At 38.5% G+C, this 27,606-nt stretch overlaps 4 protein-coding genes across 4 annotated transcripts; all 4 read left to right on the top strand.

Annotated features, from left to right (window-relative positions):
* Positions 1-240: 240 nt before the first annotated feature.
* Positions 241-9,443, top strand: LOC100375280 (prostaglandin reductase 1-like). The gene is made up of 11 exons (XM_006819113.3): positions 241-408; positions 706-751; positions 1,218-1,277; positions 4,400-4,511; positions 4,689-4,768; positions 5,154-5,271; positions 5,880-6,032; positions 7,228-7,333; positions 8,058-8,185; positions 8,634-8,759; positions 9,099-9,443. Exons 1-10 carry the CDS (start codon positions 303-305, stop codon positions 8,742-8,744), a joined length of 1,020 nt encoding a protein of 339 aa, XP_006819176.1. The 5' UTR covers positions 241-302; the 3' UTR covers positions 8,745-8,759; positions 9,099-9,443.
* Positions 9,444-13,262: 3,819 nt separating this feature from the next.
* LOC102800550 (neurotrypsin-like) lies at positions 13,263-18,131 on the top strand. Its single transcript, XM_006819114.3, has 7 exons — positions 13,263-13,381; positions 13,569-13,707; positions 14,496-14,689; positions 16,534-16,696; positions 16,814-16,986; positions 17,136-17,283; positions 17,454-18,131. The coding sequence occupies exons 1-7, from the start codon at positions 13,354-13,356 to the stop codon at positions 17,656-17,658; spliced, it is 1,050 nt and encodes a 349-aa protein (XP_006819177.2). The 5' UTR covers positions 13,263-13,353; the 3' UTR covers positions 17,659-18,131.
* A 4,684-nt stretch (positions 18,132-22,815) lies between these two features.
* LOC146750883 (uncharacterized) lies at positions 22,816-24,048 on the top strand. The gene is made up of 3 exons (XM_085497834.1): positions 22,816-23,260; positions 23,556-23,986; positions 24,025-24,048. The coding sequence occupies exons 1-3, from the start codon at positions 22,852-22,854 to the stop codon at positions 24,046-24,048; spliced, it is 864 nt and encodes a 287-aa protein (XP_085353960.1). The 5' UTR covers positions 22,816-22,851.
* A 102-nt stretch (positions 24,049-24,150) lies between these two features.
* On the top strand, positions 24,151-27,587 carry LOC146750884 (uncharacterized). Its single transcript, XM_085496233.1, has one exon. The coding sequence runs from the start codon at positions 24,167-24,169 to the stop codon at positions 26,288-26,290; it is 2,124 nt and encodes a 707-aa protein (XP_085352359.1). The 5' UTR covers positions 24,151-24,166; the 3' UTR covers positions 26,291-27,587.
* The last annotated feature ends 19 nt before the right edge of the window (positions 27,588-27,606 follow it).

The following is a 27,606-nucleotide window of genomic DNA, read 5'->3' on the forward strand; positions in this document are numbered from 1 at the left end:
TGGCGCTTCTTCAAATCACTTTTCAAATCAGCCTGCTTGCGCTAAGAACTCTGGGAACGAGAGTGCTTTCTAGGTTGACCTCAACGTGCCTCATTTTAGTGGTCAAAGGTCAAGTTCATGTCGATACAACAATTACACATATTTAGACCCAATACAAACGATGTAGTGAGTCTAAACTGAGAGAGCTGTTTAGTTTTAAAAATGGAATGAGCCCGAATGAGTCACTGGTGCTTATTTGACCTCTGACATGAATGCGCTTATGAATTTGTAGCGTGTAACGAGCATATCAGACTACTAATACAATGTCAAACATCAAAAGATTTGTACTGGCCAAGCAGGTAGAAGGAATACCTCAACTCACAGATTTTAAAATTCTAGAAACCAAGTTGCCAGAGTTGAAAGATGGCGGTAAGTTTACGGGACAATCGTCAATGGTAACAATGGTTGTTGTATATACCGGGTCAGCTGAGAGTGAACTCGAATATGAAACTGCATACTCTATAATAGCCTGTGATTTACTCTTAGGAATTTGGAATCTCATGTTGTTTGTCTGAAGCTTAATAAGAGGTTTGTTGAACAAATTGAACGAAAAGGCCCAGTAATCTGCCAAAATACATCAATAAATGCAAGTGATCACGTAATGCAATGGTATTACATGTAGTTTGATAAACTGATCACTCTCCTCGCATGTATTTGTCTTTTCAGAGATATTGGTGAAAGCTTTGTATCTGTCAGTGGACCCATATATGCGGTATGTTAACACATGTAAGGGGAAAACCGTTAAAAACTCGAGGGACGCAACACTAATATTTTGCTTTCTAATTTCTGCTATCGCACCCTGAGTTGTCACTGGTCCAGTACAATCACAATGTGATTAACACTCGTTCTATACATCATTGAGGACCCATGCCCTTCAAATTATTTAAAGAATATATTTTAATTGAAGACAATCATAAATGTTGGTTGTCTCAAGTTGTTATTTCCGGTAACTAGTTTTTTTTTACCAAAGTCAAGTATTGTAACATTGTTAATAATCATGTACAATGTCTGATGGTTCATGTGAATACTGTACAACCCTATAGCAGCGAGATTTATGATTGACCTCTATCACAACTACTATACCATCTCCTAAACTTAAATAGACAAATCGTTGACCTATATGTCTTATTTTTATTTTTTTTTATAATTTCATGACATGGTCACATATCATATTACAGGTTGTTTATGTCTGGTGTGAAAGAGGGTGTTGACACAATACTGGGTGAACAGGTTGCACGGTAAGTCAGGAATATATAATTAGTCTGCTGAAGGTATTGGAGTCAGGTGTTTTTCTAGAAAAAAAAACTGCAAGAGGGAGCACTGCAATTCAGCGGCACCACCAAGTGGGGGAGATAGGATTCTTCCTACCAGGGTGTGGTGTTGTTGATAATTCTAAAGTTAAAATGGAGCATATTATGGCTTCCTTGGGGCTAAAATTACTATCAGACAGTTCACAGTTGAAGACTGTGGCCACATGAGGGTGCCGTGCCCCTGGTCCCTTGTTTGAAAAAATCCTTAGGAGTCATGAAGTACAAATAAGAAATACTGCATTTACTATATTAGAAGCACATTTTTATGCACATAAGGCAAAAATCATGTTTATTTCATGCAAAATCATTGAAATATGTCTTATTTTGACCATGGACTTGTCGTTGTCCTTAATATTTACAGTAAGCACATATGATTCTAATAGAGCAGATACAGCATTTAAATATATAACTGCAAGTGATGGTTCCAGGTTCCAAATATTCAATGAAATAATTACCATATATAATGATTTCATATTTTGGTCATATATCTTGTCAGACAACTAAATTATAGCACCAATTACATGCCCCTAACAGTACTTAAAATATTATAGTTATGCATATTATTGAGGTCACATGACCATACATTAGTCATATCACATTGTTAGCGCTGGTTGCATATCACTATATCTACATTACAGTTATGCAAGACACATGCAACCAACAACAGGTAATTAATATGCATGGGTTTCAACCCTGAAGTAATCAGATATGTGGATTATCCAAAAGCACTCATGCACCTAGTTTCATTAACATTTGATTATCTGTGGAGCACCTATAAATTGGTTAATTTATGAAAATTAGGTAGTTATTATGCACAAAATTAACCATAAATTGAACATACATATGGCTTATCCCAACACATCTAAGTACTAAGTTTCATTGAATCTGATGAGTGGTTGAGATATTGGAAGAAATGCTAAATATTGACTAATTTATATGGAAATTGAGTGATTAATATACATGAATTTCAACCAAAACCAATCAGGTCTGCACAGCAACCAAGAGCATCTATGTATCAAGTTTTATTGAAATCTTTAGAATTGTTCCTGAGGAAAAAGTTAAACAGCTTAAAATTAGCTAATTAATATGCAAATTATTCAACCAAACACTAATCAGGTCTGCGTATTATTCAAGATCATCCATGTATAAAGTTTTATTGAAATCTGTTGAATTGTACATGAGAAACAAGTAAACATGATTAAAATCGGCTAATTAGTATGCAAAATAGATAATTAATATGCACGGATTTTAACCAAAAACTAATCAGGTCTGATAATTATCCCAGAGCATCTATGTACCAAGTTTTATTAAAATATGATGATTTGTTTTTAACTATTAGTGGAACGAACGGACGGACAGACAGACAGACAGACAGACTGACACACATACAGACGCACTAATCGCAAAGACTCCCATAGTGTGCTTCTACACGGGAGTGAACAAGGCCAGTAATGAAGTAACATTTGCCACATTGCTGGAATTAATAATACATGGTGAAAATTTAATTAAAAACAAATTGATGTCAATGGTTCACAGATTCGCTCAGGTAAATCGAAGGTTCTGTCATGAATTTGTTTTTGCGTATCTGTTGACCGACTTAATTAACTGATTATTAGCGAATTGCTGTGTTATGTTTGTCATCGTGTAGGCCTATTTGAAGTTTTGGACGGAACTTGGCTCAGTGGTTTGGAACTAATTACCAGATACCGTCGCTATTCTGACATCCGTAGTTATTAATGTAGTGAACGATTAATCAAAAGATATGACGTATTCAGTACTTAGTGTGATTGGCTTTATGATTGAAGTTTACGCCCTAGAGTCTTTTTACTGCTTTGTAATTGGTTAGAGTTTTGAAAATGAATAAAGAGAGTTTGAGTTGGTCTTGGCGAATACTCCACGACAGACGCAGTCCGAGAGAGTCCAGGGGCGAGCCTTGAGGCAGTCCAGTCTTGGGCGAGTCTTGGTTCAACCTTGCGATAGTCTTGGGGACTTTTCCCCAGGGCGCTGTGTCTTATAGAGTGCTCCAAAAGACCGACTAAGACGAGAGCTGAAACGTATTTCGTTGTGTGTGCCTTATTTGACTGTAAAGTTAAAGTGACTTTCCCGATCCCGTACCTCAAGGGGACGAGATATAGAGACGAGACGAGTTTCCCCCCTGACAAGTGTGGAGAAACCCGAGAAAGAAGATTTACCCCCTGATAGTTCGAAAGAATATTTGTAAATACTTGTTACATACTTCTAAAATGACCAAACCTGAGCAAATTTGTCGAAGGCAGGATAAGGTCTGCAAGCGTCCACTAAATCACAGTTAAATCGAACATTTATCATAATAAATCCTAAAAAACATTATTCGCCAAAGTTTCTCCTGAATGTACAGTGTAGTTGTTTATTAAACGCATGCAGTATGAAAAATAGCTCACGTAAATGTACAAACGCTTACGTTTTCTGCATTCAGACTCTTTGGCTTTCAGGCTCCGTATGAGCGATGTTAACCGGAGTAGGCGCCCATTGTATCAGCCAATCACATTTGCTGTAACAGACGATTTAACGCAAATGAAGGGGATTCTAGCGATTGACATAGAGAAACACATAGCGGCTATGGGATTTTGAAAATAATGAAATGCAGACATATAATTGGAGGTTTAAACAATAGCATCACCGTGGATCACGCTTGAAGGCGAATAGCAAGCAGGGATATAAAACAGGTCAGAAAAGGGCCCGCCCCCCCCCCACTCCCTATATTTAGGGGGGCCTATGCTTGTTCTTGTGTTTTGAAATACACCCCCTATTTTGAGAATCGCGGGAAAACAAGCAAAAAATACCCCCTTTTCTACGATTTTCTCGGGATAATGTTCCCGAGACAGATCGTCAAAAAGTACCCCCTTTCCCGAGAAAATGGGAACGCGCATGCGGCCCCCTATGGATCCTGAGTGGGGGGGGGGGAAAGGGGCGTGCCTGGCTTCGGCTTAAACCTTGTAGAATGGCAGAACACTGTAATATTGATGAAAATATATTAACAAATTTTATGTGAAATACCGTTTCTCTTTCAGGGTGGTTGAAAGTAAGAATCCGAATTATAATGTAGGCGACTTGCTAGTGTGTAATACCGGCTGGACGACGTATAGCGTACCAGATAAGAGACATACCGGTTTTGTGACAGAGGTTATACATATCTTCATTTTTGACGGATATTCTAACTATCCAAGAACAATAATCGTAGTGGTGCTTTATTGGTATTCGACGTGTGCTATTTTGTATATCAAAATTTAAATCGATATAGCGTATTAAAATCAAACTTGTCATACTGATTATGGTTTTACAATTTAATTTAAATTACAGCTGGATGGCACATTCCGTAAGATTGACTTTCCTCCAGACATTCCTATAAGCTATGCAATAGGACTACTCGGCATGCCAGGGTAGGTTTTTGTTCCATGTCCGATTTCATGGTGTTTAACGTCAGCCATTTCCTTGCCTACCATATAGTGTATTGTATTTGATTATTATTTCTACAAACGAGACAACCGTTTGTATTACGTACACTGATGACCATATCACGTGATACATAAACCCGCAAGTCGACTGTTATGTAAGATTAGCAATTGTCAAAAGTGTGTTTTTTCGAATAATGTTTTTTTCCCGATACAAACGAGCATATTAGTTTAAGAGGACTGATATCCACAGACCGAACACATTCTAACTCGTACATGAAATAACACTTGCGTGTACAAATTATGCATGAAAACGTACTATTGTCTCGAATCCCAGAGGCGCTTAGTAATATTGTTACAACTGTTATTGAAGGTTGAGTGCCTATTTTGGTTTATTGGATTGTTGTCAGCCCAAGGAAGGTGAAACAGTTTACGTGAATGCTGCCGCTGGCGCAGTGGGAATCACCGTTGGACAAATAGCCAAGATTAAGGTAATTCAAAATGTGTAATCTGATAATGAGAATTGTTATACATCTGTCAACGTAACGCCATAAGTTAAAGCGTGCCGTAAGTTTGCGGTATTTTATGGAATGATTGCGCGCAGAAGCGTCCTCTTATAATAAAAACAACCATGGCTGCCACCCGGGTCTGACCAGACTTCACACAAAGAAGTTTGCTGATCCTGTTCTAAACTTTTTGGATCTCGGCATTCCCATGATGTATCATTGGGAGGAAAAGATGTATAATAATAAGGTTAGTATGAAGATACCACAAAGTATGCACTAAGACAGTACGCCGTTGCTGCGCGTCGGTCGATACTCCCGCTGTACTGTCTTCGTGTCTTTTCGGCATCCTCGTAATACTCATAATATGGTAACCCGTATGTGTTAAATATTCTTGAAAATAGTTTGGTTGTTGTGTGTTTTGGCAACAGAATCCTAGCACAGAGCAATATTGGGATTTACATTTTTAAATAGTGGTTTCAATTATAAGATTTATTTATTGAAACTGAATAAAATATGGCAATTTTGAATTTATTGAACGATTTCCAACACACAGAGTGACATCTTAAATTGCAAACAATTGATTATGTTGATAGGGATGTAAAGTTGTTGGAAGTGCTGGGTCTGATGAGAAAGTGGCCTTTCTTAAAGAAGTTGGATTTGACGAAGCTTTCAACTACAAGACAGAGCAACTCGACGAGGCTTTAACAAGAACGGCGCCTAATGGAATAGACTGTTTCTTTGATAATGTGAGTATTCATAGGCACCTCAGTAAATTAATGTTATTGTGTTGCAATCGATTGCTGTTTTGGGCATATATTAAGTAGACGTATATAACTGGTAGCATAGTGGTTGTCGCATCAGACTCATGATCGGTATTTAAAATCCTACCTTAGGCTGAACATCAAAAGGGTCGACTCCTACTTTGGGTGAGTGTGCCACAGACTCAATGGGAAGGCCAATTGAGATTGGCCGCGATTCATTCACTAACGAATGCGACTTTGGGGGAACCTTGGTTAAGGCCCGCAGGTGCATGTGTATGACCTAGCCCGGTTGACGCCAGAATAGCACATTAAATTGCCATTCGATAGGTAGATGGCCGCACAGCCCTGTCATGTAGTCCCAAACATGGAATGACTTCTGTGGAAAAATACACTATGTGTCAGCACTCAAAGTCCGGAACTGTCGCCTAGCACAAAAACGTTTTTTTAATAAAAAAAAAAAAAGTAGACGTATTGTATTCAACTAGACGTTCACAGGCATAGAAACATGAAAAACCCTGTCTGCAATGACTTTTAGCAAAAAAAATAAAAATGTTTTTTCGGTCGTTGTTGCAGATTGCATGATACTCTGACATAAGTACCGGCCAAGTGTACACTGGAAATATTGACAGGGGCTTGGCTGTCTTTTCATATTTATCTTGTTTTAGTATAATAGCGACGTATTGGGAATTTTGTTTACGAGTAATATAACATTGCAAGCTGATCGGACTGTATCGTTTCAGCGAAGTTCTCAGCTTTGCCACTTCGTACGAAATTATACGTCTGAGTTCCGAATGTATTTCGGAGGGAAATTATAAATTTAGTTCTCAGTTATCCGAGCCAACATCCGATCACTTGAACACCTGACCATTCTCATTGCAATACATAATTTAGGAGTTTAACATCAAAGCTTCTCAACTCAAAATTGATGGACTTTGAAGTAACTCGCCATGCTGGCATTGGAAAAAAAACGTCTCGAGCGGCTGATTTTGGTATGACTAATGGTCTCTGCAGTAATTTATATGTGCTGCTTCATTGATATTTCCATCTCGAAATTCTAGACCCGTGTTGATAAGTAATAATATAGGGACTTAAATGCAATAACGACAGCTTCACGTGAAGATCTGTTTGTAATAAAATGAAAACAAATCATTATTCAGTTATTATATCCTTTCTTTCACAGGTTGGTGGATTAAGCTCAGCTGTTACTTATGGCCATTTAAACGAAAGAGCACGTGTTGTTGTCTTTGGAGTGATTTCGCAATACAATAAATCGGAACAGGACAAAGGTGTAGTAATAATAATTATAGTAGTACCAATAAGCCATTCTCCAAATATCAGTAGTCTAGAAAAAATATACTGACAAAATTGATGGAAGCGGAACATCACAAACCCCACAAGGGAGTCAGACCAGGTGCACGTGAAGAGTAAGCTTCTGCTGCTGGCATGCCACAGCCGTCGTAATGATGTTCCAAAGTCATGTCAGGGAAAAATGTCAAATCAAGTTTACTGGTCAAACAACCACACCTAGTCACAAGGACAAACACGACCACATATATCAATCAAAAAACAAATCTGCAATCATATTACAGACAGAAATCCCATAGGAAGCAACCAAATCATGATCACCAAATCATCATGATAATCATTATTTGGTGATATGATCCAATTCGTTAGTAGGAGGGACAGTAAATGGGGGACATCAATGTTTAAAATATTTAACAGCCTCCAATTATCTTGTGGTTTCTTCTCACGAATGATAATATCACAATTACTTCATATGAGGTATACGGAGAAGGGTCTATCTGGTCATGCAGTATGTTTCAATAAACTATTTACTAAAACAGATGTTACTCAGCCCATATCCCACAATGCAATGTGGCAATGATGACGTCAATGTAGATGTGTCCACTCACCCAAAATCCTTCATTCTTCCGTGTTCTCTCTTTTTGATTTTGTTTATCTTGGTCCTGCCCTGGTTAACATATTTTAATTGTATATGTTCCCTGACAGTTCCTGGCGCTGAAATCACTATATTGATGAAACGTCTAAGCATCAAAGGTTTTTTGTTTTTTGATATGGTTGACAAACCAGATGTGTTGCATAAAGCTTTGATTGAAATGATCGGATGGATTAAAGAGGTAGGATTGTATCATATTGTCCGATAATATTAACTGTCAATAACAAGAAGTCAGGTATAAATGCTGCAAAAACAGGTGGTATGGAAGATGACACCATTTCACTGTGATTTCTAATACACGTGGTTCAGTGTATGGTCAATCAAACTAACTTGCATGTTCGGAAGTAAAGTAGTTCGCCTTTTACACCATAGTAAGTCTGTCTAACAAATATTTTTCACTAACGGACAAGTACAGATCACAAAATATGTGGACGGCTTTTTGTCCATCCATTTCTGTCACTGAAGCGTTGTGTTACTTATAATGCCCGCCTTATAATGATGGTGTGTTTGACAAGTACTTCAATGATTTACTTAGCATCCACTTTTCATATCTGTTTACTATAGTAACTAATATAGTACACTATCAACGTTCTGAGTTATATGAACAAACCTTTATTCTAATTGTACAGGGGAGACTGAAATACAAAGAGGCTGTCATAGAGGGATTTGAAAATATGCCCAAGGCGTTTAAGGGGATTTTCAGTGGCGACAAGTTCGGCAAAGTGGTTGTTAAAGTATAACTTGAGCTAGACCAGGTAAGAGTTTTGCATCTAGTGGTGTGGGAGATCAACATGCGTCTATTGAAAGATATGGTTGGTGACTGACGCTAAACATGGCACATTTAATTGCTGTCCAAAACAATGTAAATTAGCGATATGTCGTTCACATTCATTTCTACATCGCCATCAAATGTTACGATTCATGTTGTAACTGCACACTCAGCACAAAGCTTGCTTATTATAATTGAAATAGAAAATGAGCGAATTTATAATTAGTATATCGTTCATGTTTTCAAATGTGTGTATACGCAGATGTACAGATGCTGTTTACTCGGCAGTATTCGATGACACTGTTAATATGTTTTACAATTACAGAGCCAATATAACCAACCCATATAGCCATATTGAATAATCTATTGATGATTTTATCCCATGAATTAATTGAGAAGCCAATTGATATATTCGTCACAATACTCCCAGCGGCACAGGATTTCGCATTGAACAAGTTTCCATTTGTAAACAGTGTCATAATGATGTTACAATGTATGTTGTCATACCATATTATGTGGAATTCTTATGGTTTATGTTTATTATAATTCGTTATATAATCATATATATGTTCCATAATTATTGTACGTGCAGTAAATTGCTATTAACGTGTTTGCTTGGAAATTGCACCATTAAAACAATAAAAGTCGGAGCATACTTGTAAATATTTAATGCTACTGTCATACTCTATTTTTTTTATGAAACTTCAAGAATCAACCAATCGACCATCACATGCGTGATCACGATATAAGCCACCAACGGTGGGCACAGTCTCATCTTTTTTCTCTTTGTTTCAAATAAAAAAAAAATTGCAAAGCACTAATTACCAGCTTTCAAGGCTAAGCGCGAAGGCACTAAAGATAGATTAACAAACCTGATTAAATTGAGCTGTTTAGGCAATGTGAACCGATGATTTATAATGGATTAGATGAAAAGACTTTTGTGGTGTTTTGTAGGAATTTATTTTCATTGGTTTTTGGCAAGTTGAATGTAAAATATAGGGAAAAGGGTATATTTGCTGGATATTATTTTTACCGAATCATTCCTTCAGCGAAAATAGCGAACATCAGTTAAAGTATTAAAAAGTATACTTACATAAATTATTCTCATACGTCAGTCGTCTCTTTTTCAATGTCTTTAATATAGCATTGTTCATGTGTGTATCTGCATTATTCCTCAGGTATTCCAGTTATGCATATTAATAAGATCACATGTCCGTATCTGATATCATGTGATATGTTAGTCATATCTCTTGTCCAATACTTTCATTATAACACTTGTTGCATTCAAATGTTCTCAAGCAAAATTTACTTTAATTCATACAATATCAGAAGTGCCGTTCCAGTTACCAACCGATTTGCAGGATAACACACTCATGCGAGACCTGGCAGTTTCTCCTTATAGCGAAGAATATTCTGTATACCAGAAGATCAACACAATACAGCGTATGACATGGTGGGAGTGTGTACAAATCCTAAGCCGTCGCTGGGTTGGTGTGGCTTGTTAGCTGTATATATCTGGTAGCATTGCTTATGTGCGGTCTTCGAATCCGAACACAACGTTCAGCACCATCAATGTGGTGAAACCTCATTGACGGTGCTGAATGTTACGTTGCATGAAACGTAACATCACTGTGATGACGAATACATTGTGGGATACGGAAAAAGAGCCTGAAGTATGCGCACTGCGTACACATTATGCTAATAACCTTTAACAAGGTTATTGTCACAGTGTAAGGCTACAATAGAAGCTCCTCGGGAGAGTTTAGGGTTTTCACCCTTCAATCTTATTTATGGCAGAACAGTGAGGGACCCAATGATGATTTTAAGAGTGTTGTGCACAAAGGAGGCTACTACACCAGACGTTAAAACTACTTACCATTATGTCCTGGATTTGCGAAATCGGCTTGAAGAGACATGTAAATTGCTCAAGCTGAGTTAGCTGAGGCAAAGGTTAGATACAAAAAGTATTATGATAGGAAGGCCAGGTATAGGAAGTTCCAACCCGGCGATAAAGTGTTAGTGTTACTTCCCACTGACCACAATAAGTTGTTGATGCAATGGCAGGGGCCATATGTAATTAAGAAGAGAGTGGGTATGACGGATTACAGAATGGGTGTAAAAGGCAAGGTGAAAATGTATCATGCTAACTTGCATATTACGAAAGAGACAAACTGAATGACAAGAAAGTGGTTACAGGGGTGTTAGGTTTTGTATTGATTTTCGCAAACTCAATAGCATTACAGTGTTCGATGCAGAACCAATGCCATCACCTGAAGACCTATTTTCACGGTCGGTACTTCACCAAAATTGATCTAACCAAGGGTACTGGCAGATCCCGATGGGTGAGGGGTTTAAAGAAAAGACAGCCTTTCTCACATCTGATGGTATATTTCAGTTTCGACTTATGCCTTTCGGGCTTGTGAATGCACCAGCCTCTTTTTCCTATATGATGCGTATTTTCAAGTTGTTGGTAGGTCTTGAAGGTAAAGTTGAGAATTTAATTGATGACATTTTAATTTATTCAAAATCTTGGGAAGAGCATGTGCAGATTGTACAGGACGTTTTTTGCAGGGTTTGAGGTAATATGACAAAACATGAAATAAAGGATGCTGACAGTTATGACGTGGGTATATCTCATGAATATTATTTGAAAGTGGAACGTCGGAATCACGTATTTCGGTCTTGGTCCCACTCTGTCTATTGTGGTAATTTTGAAGACTGTAAATGCTTTCTATCATACTAAACTGGTCACCAAATTTAACAACTGTTTTGGGGTTTTACCCAAATCTACATGAGCGACGACAAGCCTCAATAGGTCTCTATTGTATACAGCGCCACCAGTGGCTGTTCCAGGCTCCATGCGTCTAACGTTTAGAACTTATATAGCAAGTAATGAGCGCGGACTTACAGTGAGTAAATGAACCGAAATTCCAATGAACCAACGCCAAAATACGAAAGCTGCGTATCTGACGTCACGTATAGGCCCGGGTATTCATGAATGGTAAGTATGTCCTATTCAGTTACGCTATTCCAGAAAAAGCATATGTCTTAGTTTCACTCAAGTCGAAATGCGATCAAACGGATTCAGTATATACATGTGGCCACTAACCACAACTCTGTAGAAGACTGCTATACACTTTATAACGAAAAACAGCGTCCTCAACACAACATTCTAAATAAATCCCTACAGTAGGTTGAGAGACTATTTACGATTAGTGTAGCCGCGCTTTTATTAATGTAAGAATGTTATCAAAACAAGCAATAGAAACAATGGCATAGGCTTCATCAACATTCTCAAGTAATACATCCATATAACTCAATCCGGCCATGTTAAATCTTCCTAATTTACACTAGATTTAGCGTTTTGTAGTAAAATATAAGGAGATACATTAAAGGAAAATAAAGTTGAAAAAAAAACAATTAAATGACACGATTTTTATGCATCAAATCCTCAAGTGATCCACCTACAGGTACCATTAAGAAATACATTATACATGCTGTTGAGTTCAATAGGGAAACACTTAGAAAGAAAAAGATATATTAAAGGTCGCTGTAGGTTTATGGTTAATATTACATCATATCTAACACAACAGAAAGCAATCTTGTTTTGTGACACGGTTCGGTGTAGCGCCTTGTTTAAATGCTTAACACGTGACCAATAAAAAACCGGAATTCGACACTTATAAAATATCTTGGGTTAAGTACGGCCTTTAAACCTGTCACAGTGAAATGTCAAAGTTCAACAATACGGTAAACCAGTGTCGTGCTCGAAAACATAACGCTTACTTTACGATATTTCCAGCTGTGCCACTGCCATATCGGCGGCCGAGATATGGATGTGCATTGTAATTCAGACTTGTCGCCCGCGGCTCGCCAGATATCGTACTCCGGCGGTCGCTTGATGTTAATAGCTGTGGCAGTTATCGTACTTACTGTGTGTGTCATTGCCATCGTGGCTGTTGTTGCGGTCGTGGTACTGGGCGAGTATGATGTCAATGAACTGCTAGAAGGTATGATCGGAGTTATTTATTAAGTAGTGGGACCTCTGATTGTTGGAGATATGCAGGAATTGAAGAAACAGAGATATTCCTTACAATTGTTCAAATGCGGCCCTGAAACCAATTATAGTAGGAACAAATAATTTTCACTCAATTGCTGACCCCCAGTTTAAATAATGTCACACCCATTAACTCATAGATATTCCCGAGAGTAACATTAAACGAAGTCTGAGTTGCTTAGTAGATAAACAACATGGCTTCTATAACTAAGCTAATTCGTGTTGGTATATATACAAACTTACACCGCATACATATTATAGGCAAGCATCTCTGATTACTTGTTTGTCATCCTTATTACATCACTGTTTTGAACATGGTTGAATTATTATAAATAGGGTCAACGATCGGCATGGTCTACCAGAATCAATGAGATACTAATGGGTGTACTAAACCGATATATAAATTAACAGTATAATATCACTGGGAATTACTATGGAAATATGCTAGCACATTTTAGGGTGAGCTACATTTTCAAATAAAACTGTTTTTTTTTTCTTCTTGGCAGTGAGTACGGTAGGACAGATGACACCACAGACTGTTCCATGGAAATGTATGTAACATTTACCATGTTCACGTTTACGTTAAGCGTGATTATAAAACAGTAAAAATAAATGTAACTGAAATATCCCGCCGTAACTCGTTAATTGGTTATTTCGTCATTCAGTGATTATCTCAAAGTATTGAATACGTATAACCATATATAAACAACAAATGATATACTATATTTTTGCATACAGCCTTACGTCTGGTTGATGGAAACGAGATTGAAGGCAGTGTCGAAGTGTGGGCATACAATGAATGGTTATCACTATGTGGGACGAAGGGCCACTTCAAACACGTGGAAGCCGTGGTTATTTGTCGACATATCGGAATCAGGTAATTGTCAAATGAATATATAAAACAAATGTTATGATATATTTAGTCCTGTACAGTGATTAATACTGTTGTTTCAGTTGCGGCTGCACGGTGGGGGGCAAAGGAGGCAATTGCCCCCTCGAAAAAAATGTTGGGGGCGCCGCCCTTCAAAATCAAGCTGAAACCCTCTGTGTCAGCAAAGTTGGTCCTTCAAAATGCAGGAAATAGCGTTTCAGATGTCCAAATGTTCAAGGTGGAGCATGCCCCTGTAAGGTCACGCCTTTGGCGCAAGGTGGGTAAACAGGTTTCGCCCCTTCATGCAAATCTTCGTGACGCCGCCTCTGTGTTTTACACGTTACTTTTGTTTTGTTATTTTATTTTATTTTATTTTATTTTATTTTATTTTATTTTATTTTATTTTATTTTATTTTATTTTATTTTATTTTATTTTATTTTATTTTATTTTATTTTAATTTATTTTATTTATACGTTAACCACTTGCCATGGGTAAATACATAAAATTATCCCATCAAAAGAGTACAATTTCTACACAAAAAACATGGTAACGAGATAATTATAAGAATACGAATATAAAGTAAAGTAAAAAGAAAAGAATAGGGGTATGTCAACGTCGCCGCATATTGAATGATTCCCATTGTTCAGTGTGCTTCGCTAATTTGCCCCCCCCCCCCATCGCTATCTCTTTTTTCAATATTATAAACTTGCCTGATGAGATATAGACATCCATGGAAAGAAGGTTTTTTTGTTTCTCATTTTTATACGATACAAATATTATATTTGTTTCCAAGGGGCGGTGCATCTCCTCGGTATAACAGTCATTTCGGACCTGGAAAAAGTAATGCATCTGTTGTTATGAGAAGTCTGCTTTGCAATGGGGACGAGACTGCAATCGAACAGTGTGAATATTCCATATCTAAAGACGTGTCGTGTCGGCAAACCAGCACTATTGGTGTTGTATGCGGCATACGTAACAACTCCCTGCGTAAGTAATCCAGTCTCTAAATAGTATAACAAGGTTCAACGTTTCCTGCCAACTACGGTTGTGTAGTTTTTGGGGTGGACAGAAGAAGAGAGGGCTGACAAAGTAGAAGATGGGTGGAAGTTGTTACAGAAGAACTAGCCTGTCCATGTCACCCATATGACAAATTAACATGTAACAAGTCAGTATTACTAACACTGGCATGTATGTCGAGTGTGTGCATGTGTTCGATGTTTTGTAATATGCATGACGACGGTTTTGCATACAACCGTTTGCGCATGTGACACTAGGGTCACCCCTACATTTAAATAATCATGGAGGTTCCATGCTTGAAGTACGGAGTGTGTAAATTAATGCGAGGGGAATATTACTCTTGAACATAATGTGGTAGTCTACATCGGACCTTCGGCATCCGAACAACAAAACTTATATGATGTACGAATTATTCAATCGAGACACATTTAGCATCGTTCTAGTTGCTGGCAAAAAACGTGTCGAGCTTATACGTTCACATGAGATGACACTTTGTACGCGCTCTCCAAAAAACTGTCTTCCATACACACCAATCGCAGCCAGAACAAGCCGCAGCCTAGAAAGTATTTAGAAATATGTAAAAAAAAAAGAATATGTTTGTGGAAGCAAGGCGTGTCCTAATATAAAATGATGTAATTTAGCGCACTGAATATATGTTGTGTACAATGGTACTGCCAATCATCGATCACTTGGGTCTACGTGTGGAGTCTCGGTATGTCTGCCACTCAGTACTACTAGTATAAAAAACGCAGTTTGGCGTCCACTCGCAGGGGACGTGAAGCTTTTGGTCATGTTTGCTGCTCCTTTCTTCAGTGCACGTCGACAATTGCAGCATTCTCGTCACAATGAGTAGTAGTTTCCGCGGGAGAAGTAGGCTTACCCTTATTTGAAGTCTATAAAGTTACTATATCATGAAGTGGCTGTCATGTACAGAACGAGCTGATTTTTATAAGCTCAATTTATTATACAAAATTACAAGCTCTTAACCACCTTTATATCTTTCTAAGATAACTCACACAGACCTAGTTATATTTACCATATAAGCGAACAAATTTATAATGTGTGTAATTCGCCCACAAGAAGTAACTTCGACGAACGTTAGGCGCTCTGCGGCCTGCTAACATGAGTCCTTGTCACTGTTAAATATAGTATTAACTGCTTAATAGTTTCGCTCATATGAGATGTGTTCGGGCAACAGTTTATGATTTGGCCTGACATGTAGGAGTGAGTGGCGCCCTCGCCGGCCGAACGGCATCAGACCCACTACCGACGTGTATTGGGTTTGGAGCACAACAGAGGGCGCAACTCACGCGACCTAACCATGCTATGTATGAAGTAATTGATTATAGTTTTGTATATATTTCACTGTGTCTAATCAAATCATTTAACATAGTTATGAAATTTGCTTCGGTTGTACTAAAGCTACCCTGTTTTGATGAATACGCCTTACAAACTATCACTCCCTGACAAAATTGCCTGTACAGGCATGTGACTTCGAGTTCTATAAAATATGATGTTTTGTGTATAAGATATAGTGATGTCAATTCCCGTGTAAAGACCCCCCACACACACACACACAGCGTATACCTATCGCGTTGTTATACACGCCGTCATCCAATGAACGCAAGCAATTCGACCGTCACGTGACAAATTTTCATGGAAATTCTATTAGATTAAATTCACAGACAGGGCTTTCCTAAAGAAAAATGTTTTCCAGTGTACATACGTGTACATAGCGTGTCTTGTTTCCAATCTTTGACAAATTTTTGCTGTTTAAATTATATCTCATTATCGCTCTACTTTCACCACGATAGGTGTTCGACTCCATGGGGGTGTCCTGCCGAGAGAGGGCCATGTACAGGTGACTTTGAATGGTGCGTCTTGGGATACATTGCTCGTACAAGGGTGGTATGAATCGTACAATGTGTTTCGTTACTTTTCAACTGCTGCCATTGCTTGTAAACAACTGGGTTACAGGTAAGTGTACTCAATACTCCGACGAGAAAAATCCAACTCAATCTGTGTCCCTTCCTTGATTTACATAATCTTTTTTGCGCCTTGTCCCCACTTCAATCGTTTGTACGTATATTTCAGTGGCGTTGTTCAACATATCCTAGAACCAAATGTGCCAAAAAGTCAACGTCTTCGTGTATTGTCGTGCTATGGAAGTGAATCGTCTTTGGCTGAATGTCTTGATGAAGGATATACTGATTTGTTAATGCGTTTTCCAATGGTAGTAAAATGTGACAACCGTATACAGAAATTTGGTAATTAGATGTTTATACATTGTAGTTGGACGGCTTGTCTCGTATTGCATTGATTTCAATTATATATTCCGAACCGATCCACCTGAAATATGTGTCTAATATGGTCGCATTGAATATTTATTTATACTTCATATTCTGATTGTTAAAAGAGCTCAGTTTGCCCAGTGGCATTGTTGCACGGGAAGGAGTGGTAGAAATACACGTGAATGAAGTTGGTGGCGCCCTCTGTTTCCACAAACACGTCATGAAAAATCCAACCTCTGTCCCAGACGTACTTTGTAGACAACTTGGTTTTAGGTAAGTAAGTGTATTTCACTTGGGACTTCAACACTACGTTGCGTAAATCATTCGTCACGACCACATATAGTGATGGGCAATATCAAATCTCTCTTGTTAAATATGAATATGTCTATTATCTTCAAACCTCTATAATATCACTGACTGGTACTGTTTGTATTCTTTGATAGTGGCAATTCATCGAAATCGTCCCTTTTATATTTCAACCAAAATGTACAGTCGAACGACTTGTTAGTGATGATGATTCTCGTTGAAAGCTGGTCCTGTATCGGTTCTGAATCTTCGATTATGGAATGCAGAACGTCAGGTTATTTACAAGGCACTCAGGGCGAGTGGAACTATCCATGTACACTGCCAACACTAATGTGTAGATGATTTCCGGTAGACGTGAACACTCGGTACGCATGCACCGTATTTCCTTTGTGTAATATTTTAGTTTGTTGACAACATTCCTTTGAACTCTGATCTGAATAATAATGAATAAGTATCATTCCATTATTGCAAAATTTGCATATCACTTTCCATTCAGTGAATGTTATGACCATTCCATGTGTCACAATATTTGTCCCGTTCTGGGTTACTTTAGGTGTGACGTTACACTTCCTTGTCTCCGCCTTGTGCTTCTTTCTTTAGATACATGTATTGCCTCAATTATTTATTTTTTTATTTATATTCCTCAAGTTCACTTTTACAGTCTTTAAATATTTTGTATACCGAGTATTCGTCCTATTTCGCGGCGTTTATGTTTAATTTACCTATCGGATGTAGTTGCTTGTTATTTCAGTGTACTGTGTACTCTCGATGTATCATTGTATATATAATCAGAATAAATCAATGTTTTACAGTCATCATATCGCGGGATCTCTTTGAAACATTCAATATCTTGTATACTGGTATCGAACATCACTTTATTTGGTTTGATTTGCATTGCAAACATTAGGTCACTTCTAACCCGAACGTTCATGGATTGACCATTAGACATATAAGGGAAGATGTTAGAAAAACTGCGCACCTGGAACACAGTCAGTTGATTTGTTGTTTTTTTTAAAAATGGCCATTATAATCGTGGTCATTAGTGTAAAACCCACTATATAAGTTATGATTAGCTAGGGAGTCTTATAAGTACAGTCATATAGAGCTTGTCGGAGTGTTACAATACTAAATGACGTAATCCATACAAACCACTCTAAGCGCGTTTACAACAATTAACTATAGTGTTGTGGTTCATAGAATCTTGTAAACCGTCACGTGGCCATTCAAGGATGTAATCTCAATTAATTAAATACAAATTTAGTATATTAGTCTTATTTTTGACTCGCTGTTAACATAACTCTGTACTATGGTATTGGTGATATATGAATTGGATGCCATAGAATGGTACTTGATGGCCAACCAACCTAATCAAATATGTATTTTGCATTGTACGAGTGCAAAATTAGTTATTAGGATATTAGTACCAGCTGTTTTATACGCATGCGCATTGACCGATCCTGTCAAATCTCGTCATCTGTGTTGGGGCGTGTCTGGTCGATGTGAAATTGCTTCAGCCATTGGTTAACGGAATTAACTGATGTCTGTGTGAAAACCGCTGTAAAGTGGCGGTAAAATAAATTTGCGCGGTTTTTGCACTGCCATTTTCTGAGTGATTTGGAGCAGCAATGGAAGCCGACCATTTAATTGATAAAAATCTTGTCCAGAATATGATTTTAAATGGCCGAAATTATAGAGAAATCGGTCTCGTATTGGAAAGCATGTTTCCGGGAAAGAGAGGTGGCGAGGTGGCGTGGCGTGGCGTGGTGAGTTGATTTCCTCCCCGGCAACGCCGAGTTGAGCGTCGGTACCGAGAGAGAGGCGGTGAATACGGTGTCGAGCGGCCAACATAATAAATCAAACTTAGAACTCGCGATACTAGTGCAGACGACTATGGTCGAACCAACCATGAAAAATAAATGGCGGGACTTTGGTGTTGCACATTTAACACAGAAATAAAAGACATGCCCACAGTTGGACAACCAATCATTTCATTTTTGGTCACGATGCCACGGTCATCTCCACGTCCTTTGTAAACCACATATATGATGTGTCGCAGGTTAATTTGACATCGGTTTGGTTTCGTAATGACATCGTAGTAGCATCGTAACAAAACAAACTGCAAACGATTTGGAATCAGACGTTATACATGGATGCTGTGGTAGTCCCTGGATTATGCCACATTTGAGACAAGTGTTTTACTTTTTGGCAAGAATGAAAAATGTGATCAGTTCTCGTTTACTTCTGAATGTTCGAAAAATGCTATTTTTGGTATATATCGTCACCACGTGACAGTGGTTGCCTTACATCGACGCAGACGATCAGCTGAGCAGTGACAGTGTGTGCTGGTTGTATATGCTACACAAAAACACACTTTTCACATCAAAACTCAGCCCTGAAATGTATAATGATTGTCACCATACTTATACTTATGACTGTTTCCAATCACGAAAATAATTAAAGCAGGGGAGTCGTCACCTGTGCATACGGCAGGTGATCATAGCGTGTTATTGTTTACAAACGTCTACCCATAAGCCTTTGCGTCTTAATCGTGCATTGTTATTGCCGCGTAAGACTCAAATCCCGCGCGTGCGCAGGTGACGAACCCTCCGCTTAAACAACATTCACCACCAAAATGTGAAATAATCACTATTAATTAAAATGACATTACATTTGATTATAGGTAAATAGTTTCTTAAATCGTTGGAAAAACACTAAGCATTTTCTATTACATTCATGAGAGCTGTGAGAACACATGAACAAATTTCAAAACCATAAAATACTTTTTGTTGATAAAAAACGGTGGCCAATAAAACATAATATTTGTTGTCTGTGGTTTACATATGTGTAACTCTAGATATAAATAAACTAGAATTTTTCAAATAAGTTCCCAGAAAGGTTACGAACTTGAATAACCATTTATACCCCCCCCCCCAAAAAAAAAACGTTCTTGTCAGGAACGTCGAGGAAACGTCAAGAGTTTACTTAACGGCATAAGCCACAGAAAGCGCCCGCACGGCGCGAATATGAAATCGCGTTCTCTGTGGGATATAGGGCATAGCAACTCGCAGCACAACATAAAGGTGTGTTTTCGATCCGGTAGGGCCCAAATGTGATCAAATTATTGGATGTTTGACAAGATCTTTAAAGAAACACGCCCTGCTCGAGTACCGATTTCTGCATACATCTTCGCAAATTTACTTCATTCTACATAGATCGTTGCCGTTACATCCAATATGGAGTATCTTATTACGTTAAATATGGAGTAATTTATTCAAACACCAATCTCTGTCTTCATTCGGTTTTATTTTATGTACGAAGTTATGAGGTCTGACATGTGTATGGGATATTGCACCGATGTGAGCTTCAACCCATTCACCGATATGCGTGTTTGTTTTAAAGTCGGTGTATTAATATAATACAATGACAAATTTATCGATATATACAGTAGAATCTTATTTTAGAATGTGAGATTTAATTGTATGGTTTAATTTTAAGTTACCATCCACTGCAGTGTAGACTGTATAGGGAAATCGCTTCGTCAAGTAAACGAGCACCTTCGCCAGCCAAGGAACGTTTGTTTCGGGAGTCGGCAATGAATCAGAACAAAAATACCGTGCGATTCGGGCTATGGTAAACGAGGTTCCTTTGCTGTTAGTTACATTGCTGTGACTCAAGGTTATTTCCGCGTTTGAACTTTAACATACCGTGCCATCACGTTCATAGATACCAGTACATATAGTGATGATGGCTGTTATTATTAGATATTGTAATTGTAATTATTGTTGTTAAATGTTTAATTATGCTCAGTTATGATGATGTGAATGATTATCAATAATCTTACAGACTTTACCAATAATTTAACTTTATACTAATAAATTACATAAAAACACCAATATATACTGAAATTCGTTGTCACTACCATAAATCTATAATACTGTTACTGGTGGTATCATAAGGATTATTTTATTTAGCAGTTAGCGGTCTAAATATGCTTTATACCACCGACAATTTAGCGCACACCTGTTCTACTCTAACTATTTGTGTGTAGTTAACAGTCAATATGTATACACATACAATCTGCATATGAATGAGTGTGTAGTTTACAACCTTCATAAGAATAAAGTATTATATGGTTCACAATTTCCACAGAGTACAAGTGCGTGGTTCAAAATTTCCATATGAATGCAAGTGTGTAGTTTACAATCTCCATATAAATATAATTGTGTAGTTTACAATCTCCATATAAATACAAGTGTGTAGTTTACAATCTCCATGTAAATACAAGTGTGTAGTTTACAATCTTTGTGTAAATACAAGTGTGTAGTTTACAATGTCTATGGAGTAAAAGTGTGTGGTTTACAATCTCCATATAAATACAAGTGTGTAGTTTACAATCTCCATATAAATACAAGTGTGTAGTTTACAATCTCCATGTAAATACAAGTGTGTAGTTTACAATGTCTATGGAGTAAAAGTGTGTGGTTTACAATCTCCATATAAATACAAGTGTGTAGTTTACAATCTCCATATAAATACAAGTGTGTAGTTTATAATCTTCGTATGAATACAAGTGCGTAGTTTACAATGTCTATGGAGTACAAGTGTGTGGTTTACAACCCCACGTGATTACAGGTGTATGGTATAAAATCTCCATATACTTAAAAATGAAAAAAATACAAGGGTGGCGACGGTTTTCTTCGTTTTTGAGAACGTCTTCACTGACAGTAATTAAAGGGCGGCAGTCGTCGTGCCGCGTCCTGTTCGATATGGGACTAATAGCGACGTATACAACGCGTGTAAAATACATTGTTTATTTACATGAAATTCGAACACGCGCTGCGCGACGACCACCGCGCTTTAATTGTATGCAGAGTAGGGTAGGTATTAATGCTGGCACCAAAAATCTAGTCCGGTTCTGTCACGCCTCCCTAAAATAGGTGTAAGATAATTATTTTTAAAACTATACTGTGAATGCTGAGTAACCGCACACATAAAGATGAAAGTGGCATATATTAACACGGTGATGTGACCTTTAATTTACCCTGGTATCTGGCTATTTACAATCATTTTAAAATACTTATGCAAATTACGCTACCGAAGTGTCACAGTGGGTCGTTTCACTAGGTAGGACTGTGACGTCATTAAGGCTGGCCTCCCAGTTTATGTTGAATATTTGTCATGATTAATGAAGAGCGGGTGCCTAGTTCAAAATCTACCCAAAACCCCAACAGATCGATCGCAGGTAAATTATCTATGAGGAAAGAAGCGTCACATATAATCTATATTTATGCATGGTATTACGTTTATATATATAATATCAACACCAACATGTATAGTGTATTGTGTCGCTGAGGAAGTTACTGTGTTGATTTATATTGGGTTGTAGTTGATATGGAAACACTGAATCTAGTTATTTTGTTTATTTTAAGGATATTCGTGCGAAAACGTCTGATGGCACTCACATTAATCGGTTATATGTGTTTGAAACGCTCGGCAAGATTTCAAAAAATAACCGATAACACAAAACATTGTCAGATGGCAGAAAACGACCGAATCCCAGAAAGAAATGAGTCAAATGCAGATGGGAGTAGAGGCCGTGACTCCGACAACATTAATGATGAAGGAACACAAATTGACGTTGATGATGGCGTTATCGGAGATGCAGATGAACCGTCAATGGATGGTTTTCAGGCACGTTGCCACAGTGATGTAACGGACGATAACAGCGTACAAGCCGAGAGGCCTCTGAGTGGGGCATATCTGGAATGCGACAGGAATAGCCTCATAAACAACAACGACCAGCTGCAAATAGGCAAACTAAGTTCACGTGAATCAATTGGGCATAAACCGTGTTCCGAGAAAATTGACGACATTGATACGAAACATTCTCTGCATTTCCAAGATATTGCGATTACAGAGCCGGAAATAAAGGATAACCCAGACGGTAAGCCCAATCAAGGAAAAGTTGATATCCGTTTAGTTACACTGTTTAGTATGTAATTGTTATTCGAACGTGAGTGCATAGGTATAAATATATCACTAAAAGTGGCGGGTTGGGATCATTCTAGTCGTGTCTAAAATTGGAACCGTGGCTTGTCTGTGCAGGTTAACATTTAACTATCCGTCGTTTGCGCAGTTATGCATGGGCTAATTAGTTCGCTGTTCGTCGTTAATACGTGTGTAGCCCATCTTATCTTTCAGTTCCTGAACTAATTCACTTTGATATATCCTTCATTTAGTGACTCGTGCTGTGGAGGTTCCAAGTTCCGCTAACAAGGACGTACAGAAGGATTTATTTCGCTATGTGGGAACTAACGATGTTCTGGGAATACGTAAACTGATCAAGTCAGCTGACTTACAAGTTAAAAAAGATGGTTACACCTTGTTGCACCAGGCAGCTATATTCAACGTGCCCAGCCTAGTGAGTGCTCTATTTCATTTCACTGAATTCAGCCTACTGATCGAACAACCTGTGCAATGTTATGATGCGAATATTGGCAAAACAGCCAGAGAACTCGCGAAAAATAAAGGGGACTGGAAACTGGTGAAAATAATCGAGGATTACTCACGCATGGAGAACCAGCTTAGTGATTTGCACCGTGCTGCTAGACAGGGTGATTTGGAATCCGTGCAGACCCTTTGCGAGACAGGCGTTGACGTTGATTTGCCAGTTAACGATAATATAACGTCATTATATATGGCTACTAGCGCTGGACATCTCGATGTGGTTAAAAAGCTCGTCGAATGGGGCGCCGATATCAATACACGACACAGTCGAGGGGATACCTTTCTGCACCGTGCTGCGTCGTGGGGTCATTATGATATCGCCGAATACCTACTTTCAACCGGAATGGAGTCCCTCGATATCGACGCTGTCAACGAGGATTCCGAAACTGCGTTGCACAGAGCTGTTTGTTATAACCACATTGATATTTCTCGGTTGTTGTTACAGAATGAAGCGGATCCAAATATCGCAGACAAAACCCAGAACAGTCCTCTCCATATAGCTGTATGTAATAACTACCCAAACTTAGTGGAACTTCTCCTACACAAGGGAGCAAATCCCGATGTATGGAATTTGGACGGATTGACACCTTTGCACATGGCTTGCACCAACAATCTGTGCAGTATAGTGCAATTGTTGATTGATCACTCGTCCAGTGTCGACATTCGTGACAAGGAGAACCATCGGTCGCCTTTACACATAGCTGTGTATTATGGTTATTATGAAGTGTCAGCCTATTTGTGTAAGTGCGGCGCCGATACCAACACGCGTGAGAAAAATGGCTGGCATCCACTGTCACTAGCAGTGGCAGGAAATCATGCGGAAATTGTTAAACTGCTGATAGATTCTAAGAGCGACGTGAATAAAATTGTACCATCCAATCCCATAGATAATAATGATTGTACCGTGAAACAGTTGGAGTCTGAATTAGACAGACATCGCAGTTTTAGGAAGAACGAACATAATCATAAACTAACCGTCCTTCATATTGCTGCAGAAAATGGAGCTGCGGTAATCGTTGAATATCTCATGAAGGCAAAGGCATGCGTGGATGCTAAAGATGTATCAGGAAGATCGTCGTTGCATGTGGCTGCCTTGAAAGGAAACCTAGACGTTGTTAAACTGCTACTACGTGGAGGATCATTTGTAGACCTCGTAACAAACAGAAATGCAACTGCTCTTCACCTAGCCGCCAAAGCTGGACATGCATCTGTTGTCAAATATCTTCTCAAAAAAGGTGCAAAGCCAAATGCCGTGACAATGGCGATACAGACCACTCTGCATTGGGCAGCAAGTCAAAACAACATTGATGTAGTGCTTTATATTATGAAATACGGAGCCCAGATAGATGCATTTGATTTGAACGACTGGACTCCGCTTTATTGCGCCGCTCAGTTTGGACAGGATAAGGTCATTCGTCTTCTGCTAGCTAATGGTGCCAACATTGAAGGTGTCAAGGAGAGAGAGACGCCGTTGCACGTCGCGGCAAGTAGAGGGCGGGTTGAATGCATAATTGTACTACTGGAGCACGGGGCTAACATCGAAGCCAAAGATTCTAACATGCAGACAGCGCTTCATCGAGCGGCGAATTCCGGGTTTTGCGATGCAGTTCACACACTGCTACAGCATGGTGCCGATATCAATGCTGTCGAGATGGGAGAATTAACAGCTCTTCAATTGGCCTGTATGAAAGATAATCTGGAGGTTGTTACATGCCTGCTAGAAAACGGCGCCGAAGTAAACCATAAGGACAGATTTGGAACAACGGCTCTGCACATATCCGCTTCACATGGACATGTGTCTGTAGTGAACTATCTTATTGAACACAGGGCAGACCTCCAAGCGATCGATGAAAATGGGCTAACCCCGCTGCATAATGCAGCAAGGTGTGGACATCAACAACTTACCGAAGCATTGATAGATGCAGGGGCAGAAATTAACGTCGGTGACAAAAGCAGTTTTACTCCACTTCATCATGCTGCTCAAAGGGGACACGGCGAGGTTGTGGGAGCACTTTTGATTAAAGGTTCTGCCGACGCTAACACAATGTCGGAGGAAGAACAAACCCCACTTCATCTTGCTACCATTGCCATCCACCAACACGTTATCGATTTGCTCCTCCGTTACGGGGCTGCTGTCAACATGCGTGATAGGCAGAAATCCACTGCGCTGATTTATGCTGCAAAGGGTGGTAATCTCTACGTTGTGAAGAAGCTCCTCCAAAATTCAGCAAATACCAGCGTGGCTGATTACATGAAGAAAACCCCTCTACATTATGCTGCAGAAAATGGTCACCTCGTCGTGGCTGAGGCGTTAATAGAGAGAAGTACAGATGTCAACGCACCGGACAAAAACGGGGACACGCCTTTAGCTTTGGCACTAAGGCATGACCACATGTCGACGTCAACATTTCTGAAGGAGAAGGGTGGCGTTACGCTGAAATCAAAATTACAGTGTTCTTTATTTTGAATTGGGCAATGTTTGTCAAGTCCCCGGGATTAGGAGTATGTTCATATGCTGGTGTCTCTACCAATAAGGACGTGGACAACACGTGACGTTATTATTGTATGTTTTAAGTCATCACTGTTTTTGTTTCTGAGAAAATACACTCGGAATGTGATAGAGGTGTGACACCAAAATCATACCTTATTTTGCAGCAGTCAATATTGCGGAAATGGACAATCCATTTCGACAGCTGAACTTTATTGGTGTATACTCCGAGCCATACACGTCCATTCCATATTAACTGTAATTTATTCGAGGATTGGAATTGTTAATGATTTTTGGTGTGAAACGAGTGAGATGTAAAATATTGTTCAGCATTTTTGAGTAAAAAAGTGAACACCAAAACAAAGGTGTTCCTCACAACATCTTCGTTGTACCACACACTCAATATTTAAATATTATAACACAGTGTCATATTAGCATGATGTGAACTATAATATATTTTCTCATAATTGATGGTCAATACTTGCAACCAGTGAGATAATATTATCTCCATAAGGGACAAATGAATTGATATCACACCAGTGACGAATTAAACTCGGGTATTGATACTGCTTTTAAAATTACAGTATGTTTCTTATAGACGGACTGTCACGATGTTGGTTTAGTTAAAAACATTATAACTTCCATATGACATAATATTGTGTATGAAATCGATTGTTGGTATAGGTATATAAAGTGTCTTTAAATTATTTTAATGTGGCTTAATAACTAGTAACATATATTCGAAATGATAACAAGGGTGTGGTCGTCACACAGCGCATGCGCGAGATATGGGTCCTATATTGAAAAAGGTTGACTGTTGTGCAGATCAACGTGTACAAAAAGATACATTACCAAAGTTTGATAAGGTAATTCCTGGTGTGACTAGAACGCGTCGAAAGACTCTCACGAGTTAAAGTCGTGACTTATTGCACGTCGTGCCTAGATCAAACTCGCATTCACACTTGCAACTCGGAGAGCTGTTTATTTTTGCATTTTGTTCGTGTTTACATTCAGATACTGAAATCTTAAGAATGCGTAAATCTATGACCAGGTATTGTTCATATATTCCACATCTACAATCTCTGAAAAATGTGAAGAAATCTGATGAGTGGCTGCTGAGTAGTACTCATTTGATTGGTCATGTTGATGTCAGACAAGACTAATTTGCATATCAATGGATGTATAGCGGAGTGACAAATGTTTTAATGACAATAAATTATAGATAACTGGTAAACATCTCTAGACATTTTGAAATTATATTACACTGTATACTTGACTGTGTCATTTATTAATTA

This window comes from Saccoglossus kowalevskii, chromosome 1 (assembly GCF_978046115.1).
Source record: "Saccoglossus kowalevskii chromosome 1, keSacKowa6.1, whole genome shotgun sequence".
Classification (NCBI taxonomy): Eukaryota; Metazoa; Hemichordata; class Enteropneusta; family Harrimaniidae; genus Saccoglossus; species Saccoglossus kowalevskii.

Coding starts and splice junctions, on each gene's coding strand:
- LOC100375280 (XM_006819113.3), top strand. CDS start 303: ATGTCAAACATCAAAAGATTTGTACTGGCCAAGCAGGTAGAAGGAATA. Junction 409..705: donor GCCAGAGTTGAAAGATGGCG/GTAAGTTTACGG, acceptor TTGTCTTTTCAG/AGATATTGGTGAAAGCTTTG. Junction 1,278..4,399: donor CTGGGTGAACAGGTTGCACG/GTAAGTCAGGAA, acceptor TTTCTCTTTCAG/GGTGGTTGAAAGTAAGAATC.
- LOC102800550 (XM_006819114.3), top strand. CDS start 13,354: ATGACACCACAGACTGTTCCATGGAAAT. Junction 14,690..16,533: donor CATACGTAACAACTCCCTGC/GTAAGTAATCCA, acceptor TCACCACGATAG/GTGTTCGACTCCATGGGGGT. Junction 16,697..16,813: donor TGTAAACAACTGGGTTACAG/GTAAGTGTACTC, acceptor CGTATATTTCAG/TGGCGTTGTTCAACATATCC.
- LOC146750883 (XM_085497834.1), top strand. CDS start 22,852: ATGGCAGAAAACGACCGAATCCCAGAAAGAAATGAGTCAAATGCAGAT. Junction 23,261..23,555: donor AATAAAGGATAACCCAGACG/GTAAGCCCAATC, acceptor TCCTTCATTTAG/TGACTCGTGCTGTGGAGGTT. Junction 23,987..24,024: donor GCGTTGACGTTGATTTGCCA/GTTAACGATAAT, acceptor TATGGCTACTAG/CGCTGGACATCTCGATGTGG.
- LOC146750884 (XM_085496233.1), top strand. CDS start 24,167: ATGGAGTCCCTCGATATCGACGCTGTCAACGAGGATTCCGAAACTGCG.